Source organism: Cibotium barometz, chromosome 1 (genome assembly GCF_041138505.1).
Source record: "Cibotium barometz isolate CiBa-2024 chromosome 1, ASM4113850v1, whole genome shotgun sequence".
Classification (NCBI taxonomy): Eukaryota; Viridiplantae; Streptophyta; class Polypodiopsida; order Cyatheales; family Cibotiaceae; genus Cibotium; species Cibotium barometz.
The window spans coordinates 60,106,113-60,111,991 of NC_141046.1; the positions used below are offsets into that span (position 1 = coordinate 60,106,113).

The 5,879-nt window shown below is 41.1% G+C and overlaps 1 protein-coding gene across 1 annotated transcript; it reads left to right on the forward strand.

Moving 5' to 3' along the window:
- Window positions 1-4,788: 4,788 nt before the first annotated feature.
- Window positions 4,789-5,484, forward strand: LOC147642256 (flowering-promoting factor 1-like). The gene has a single exon (XM_086777032.1). It carries the CDS (start codon window positions 5,052-5,054, stop codon window positions 5,415-5,417), a length of 366 nt encoding a protein of 121 aa, XP_086633158.1. The 5' UTR covers window positions 4,789-5,051; the 3' UTR covers window positions 5,418-5,484.
- The last annotated feature ends 395 nt before the right edge of the window (window positions 5,485-5,879 follow it).

The following is a 5,879-nucleotide window of genomic DNA, read 5'->3' on the forward strand; positions in this document are numbered from 1 at the left end:
AATATAAGCATCGTAAATTCGTCCAATTGTTATAGTGATCATACTTTTGTAATGTATTTGATGAAATTATTGGGTGATAACATAGGATCCATAAACATAACTTTATAATTCCACATGCATGAGAACACTCTCGGTACAAAATAGTAATAATTTATGGTTGCTAGAAGACTTATGCAATAAACTATTGTGCTTGTTGATGAGGCCATTGTGTTGTAATTTCGTTGTGTATGTGTACTAGTCTGGGTTCAGCATGCAAACCATTTTTCATTGCACGTACCTTAATGTTATCGGGTGCATTGGCACACTAGTGAAATATGGATGTCTTTTCATATAAGACTTTAAGAGGTTCTTTTGATGAATTCTTTTAATGAAGGTCAAAATTTTCTTTTGGAGAAGAAAAATCAAAAAGCAAAAATAAAAAATATTACCCACTCCCTTTAAAAGAAAGGATATGCTTATCTTTGTGTGGAAGGAGCATCATTGAGATCTTCTCTCAAAGTGGTACTTGTTGAACATGATGTATTGATTTTCTTCTTGTGCTTTTGTGCTACAATTTTTTTAATCATGGCCAACATCAACATGAAGTATTACATTGTTTTAAATCTAGGATTATGCTTGCGGTATCTTACCATGTTAGAATTTTTTTTACAAGTCCTCTATAAGTGCATCCACATGCAACGTTTTTCATTGACTTTGAAGCTTTGGGGGTGGAAAAGATTTGAAAAAGATGACTATACATGTGCTCCACGCTTTTACATTCATCCCTTATCTTTTTAGGTTTTTGAAGATCATTATACCTCTTCTTAGAGGTGGGAAAAACATATCCCCAAGGACCCTAAGTATATACTGAGAAAAAATTAAAGAAAATACAAAAAGAGCAAGCTTTATCATGGGGAGATGCTCATTTTCTTGCCCCATTTGGTGGGTCGTGTTTTGCAACTTCTATGACACAAGAAACAGTAAGAAGGTTGTCCATGTAGAGCTTCTCTAACTCATTCATTATTCATATGGATGAGACATGAGAGTTGAGGCATAAGGAAAAGTGCACAAGGGGTAGATGTAGTAGATGCATTTGAAGTTATCATTGAATGGTTGTATTGTTTATTGCAAGATAACAAACTTGATGTCTTCAGGGTTGAGACCATTCATGGGTCGCACCCTTTACTTGTCATTGAATTAGTTATCAATTGTTAATTATTTGTAATATTTAATTTGAACTTATTAATCCTTAAAATCTCTCTCTCCCTCCCTCCCTCCCTCCCTCCCTCCCTCCCTCTCTCTCTCTCTCTCTCTCTCTCTCTCTCTCTCTCTCTCTCTCTCTCTCTCTCTCTCTCTCTCTCTCTCTCTCTCTCTCTCGTATGCGCTCATGCACACACACATGCGCGCACACACACGCACACACACACACACACACATTATGAGAAAATATGGCTTTTACATTCACAAAAACAGTAGGATCTTCCACAACCCCAACAAATTCCTACAACAATAGGAAGCCACATGCTTTATCTTTGCCCATTTAGCTATTGTAACTTTCCCTTGAGCATTTTTTAATTAATTTAAATCACTTTTTGTTTACATGAATGTACTTGTATTTGGTCTTTGGGAACTTTTAAAATACATTTTTTCATGTATTTTATTTTTTTCTATTATGTATTTTGAAGAGTCTATTACATATTTGCATTCTATGCATAAGAAATTAAAATGGGAAAGCCCAATTTTCTTTTTCCCTAACACTGATATAAACGTCAATAAAGCATGGTATACAAGTGTGCTTACATAATAATGCCAATATAAGCATCGTAAACTCGTCCAATTGTTATAGTGATCATACTTTTGTAATGTATTTTGATGGAATTATTGGGTGATAACATGGGATCCATAAACATAACTCTATAATTCCACATGCATGAGAACTCTCTCCTTACAGAACAATAATAATTTATGCTTGCTAGAAGATTTCTGGGATAAACTATTGTGCTTGTTGATGAGGCCATTGTGTTGTAATTTCGATGTGTATGTGTACTAGTCTAGGGTCAGCATGTGTACTAGTCTAGGGTCAGCATACGAACCATTCTTCATTGCCCGTACCTTAATGTTATCGAGTGTATTGGCACACTAGTGAAATATGGATGTGTCTTTTCATATAAGATTGTACGGGGTTCTTTTGATGAATTCTTTTAATGAAGGTCAAAATTTTCTTTTGGAGAAGAAAAAACAAAAATAAAAAATAAAAAATATTACCTACTCCATTTAAAAGAAAGGATATGCTGATCTTTGTGTGGAAGGAGCATCATTGAGACCTTCTCTCAAAGTGGTACTTGTTGAACATGATGTGTTGATTTTCTTCTTGTGCTTTTGTGCTACAATTTTTTTAATCATGGCCAACATCAACATGAAGTATTACATTGTTTTAAATCTAGGATTATGCTTGCGGTATCTTACCATGTTAGAATTTTTTTACAGGTCCTCTATAAGTGCATCCACATGCAACGTTTTTCATTGACTTTGAAGCTTTGGGGTTGGAATGGAAAAGATTTGTTAAAGATGACTATACATGTGCTCCCTTTTCTATTCATCCCTTATCTTTGTATGTTTTTGAAGATCATTCTACCTCTTCTTAGAGGTGGGAAAAACATATCCCCAAGGACCCTAATTATATAATGAGAAAAAAATAGAGAAAATCCAAAAAGAGCAAGCTTTATCATAGGGAGATGCTCAATTTCTTGCCCCATTTTGTGGCTCGTGTTTTGCAACTTCTAGGACACAAGAAAGAGTAAGAAGGTTGTCCATGTAGAGCTCCTCTAGCTCATTCATTATTCATATGGATGAGACATGAGAGTTGAGGCATAAGGAAAAGTGCACAAGGGGTAGATGTAGTAGATGCATTTGAAGTTATCATTGAATGGTTGTACTGTTTATTGCAAGATAATAAACTTGATGGCTTCAGGGTTGAGACCATTCATGGGTCGCACCCTTTACTTGTCATTGAATTAGTTATTAATTGTTAATTATTTGTAATGTTTAATTTTGAACTTATTAATCCTTAAAATCTCTCTCTCTCTCTCTCTCTCTCTCTCAGACACACACACACACACACACACACACATGTCATATGCGAACTTTACACATAGCCCTAGAAGGGAAGGATAACCCCAAATTCACATTAGAAGGTCTTATTTCAACGTTTAATTTTGAACTTATTAATTCTTAAAATCTCTCTCTCTCTCTCTCTCTCTCTCTCTCTCTCTCTCTCTCTCTCTCTCTATCTATATATATATATATATATAGATGTCATGCGAGCTTAACACATAGCCCTAGAAGGGAAGGATAAGCCCAAATTCACATTATAAGGGCATATACAACCTGGCATTTCTGTGTAAAGAGGTTGGAAGGGCTTTCTTTTTTAAATCTTGCCTTTCTTTTGATTGATAATATTTATTCGACCATTCTTGTGAAGAATAAACCCCCCTTTTAAGGGTACCATAACCTTAAAATTCTAACACTGATGTCATTGATTCTGGTTCTCATGTAATCCCCCACATGCATGCCTACGGGGTGTAGAGGCTGAACACTCCACATGGTCTTAAACTAACAAGAAGAAGAAGATAGCTGCGTATTGTATGCATCCTTGGCCCATTGAAAAATTTTACGTGTTTAAGTGTGCACTCTGTCGCCTGGGATAGCAGAATAGATGCCAATGACGCCACAGCTGTACTACTTGCTTACTGCTCAAGCAATTACATCCTACAGAAGGCGTACTCTGCGTGTGAGGCGTCGTTAGGAAGGAGACCGGGTCACGGACACGGAGTAGCATGATAGGACGCATGTCGAAACTACTAGGCAGTTGAGTGAGGGTAGAGGTTGGAGTAGGGTTGGGAATGGATACAACGAGGGGAGACGAAGCTGGTGAGTCGACTGTGGCACAAGGTGGCAGGGTGGCAAGGACGGACGGAAAGCCTGCACAAAGGGGGGGAGAGAAGAGAGAGAGCTTTCAACGTCAATGAGTGTGTGAGAGAGAGATAGAGAAAGAGCGCTTTCAACGTCAATGTGTGTGTGTGTGAGTGAGAGAGAGAGAGAGAGCTTTTTCAACGTCAATGTGGGTGGGGAGCTTTCAACGTCAAATGTGTGTATGTGTGCGAGAGAGGGAAAGAGAGAGCGCTTGCTTTGTGTGTGTGTGTGAGAGAGAGAGAGAGAAAGAGAGAGACCTCAACGTCAATGTGTGCGCGCCAGAGAGAGAGAGAGAGAGAGAGAGTTCAACGGGGAGAGAGAGTGTATGTGTGAGTGACAGTGAGAGAGGGAGCTTTCAACGTCAATGTGTGAGAGAGAGAGAAGAGTGAGAGTAAGAGAGCAAGCTTTCAACGTCAATGTGTGTGTGAGAGAGAGAAGAGAGACTGTGTCACTGTGTGAGAGTGAGAGAAAGCGAGCTTTCAACGTCACTGTGCGTGTGCGTGCGCGAGAAGGGGGGGGCGGCGGAGGGAGAGAGAGAGAGAGAGGCAAAATTGTACTATGCGCGTGCTTCAATGTGATTCGGGCTACCCGACTAAGGCCGCTAGGTTAATAGGGGGGATGGCAAAAAGCTGGGCGGGCGGAAAGGGGGGACCGTGTGTCCGGATTAACCTAAGTCGGAACGGGACAGGTCATAGGATTGTCTGCACACAAAGGCTTGCTTGCTGCATGTAGCTGCCTGCACAAAAGCCCAGTTTCATGGAGAGCTGCCTTGGGACCAATATATCAATATACGTCGTTTCCTATATAAACTAGACGAGCCCATGTGCCCTCGCCGGCCGCCAAACGTGCGAATTTCGCCCTTGCCGGGCATCGTGTTGTTTTGCTACAAGCTCTAACTATCCTGCTTCGTTAGTAACCGTCTGCCTGTAACTGATCAGTCGATCTTGCGCGCGCTTCTTGTTAGCTCACCCTCTTGCTTGCTTGCTTGCTTGCTTGCTGCCTGCAGTCCGTCTTAAGGCCTCCCACTGCACGAATGGCTTCGTGATGTGAACCCCTCTCCCCCTGCTCTGCAGTAGAAATTAGGTCCGCTTCCCATCGCCATGGCCGGAGTCTGGGTTTTCCGAAACGGCGTCTTCACCCTCGTCCGGAACCCCGACCGCGAGCCACTCGACAAGCCTCCCCGCCTTCTCGAGTGGGCGCCGCCCAAGAAAATGCTGGTCTACCGAGCCACCAACGAGGTCATCTCGTCCTTCGAATCTCTGGAGAACAAGCTGTTCGAGCTGGGATGGGAGAGGCTGCCTAGCAGGGACCCTTTCCTGCGACAGTACCACCGCAGAGAAAACGGCCCTTACTTGCTCACTCTTCCTGCCGTCGAGTTTCAGAGCCTTAAACCCATCCACCTCTACGACATCGTGGTGCAAAGCAGAACTGCGTTTGAAGTTCGAGATGTTATTGACAAATACTGAGAGCCTAGCACTAGCCCTGAAACCACCATTGTATAAGATGATTATAATTACGACCTTAATTTGCCTCAAACCCTTAATTCCAAGCAAGCTCTGCTGTATAAGATTGACAGATTATTGGCAGCTCTTGAGCCAGCCCTTAATTTGCTGCCAGAGCCATATTTCTGTAATCACATTGCAAAATTTGTCAAGGCGGCTCTACCTCCCCTTGCTTGCAGAGACACTACGGATCTCTGTTACAAGCATAATCACATTCCAAACATTCTCTCCTCTCTTAAAGAAACCACTGGACTCCTGACTTGAGGGGCAGCGGCACTGTGGACACTTAAATTTGTATAGCAGCTTATGTATTCCCAACACACACACACACACATTCACAAACACTTAACATCCAATCAAGTGAAGAACTTCTATAGCGCTTACATTTTAAAACCTCTTGTCGCTGCATTTTATATAAACCAATTT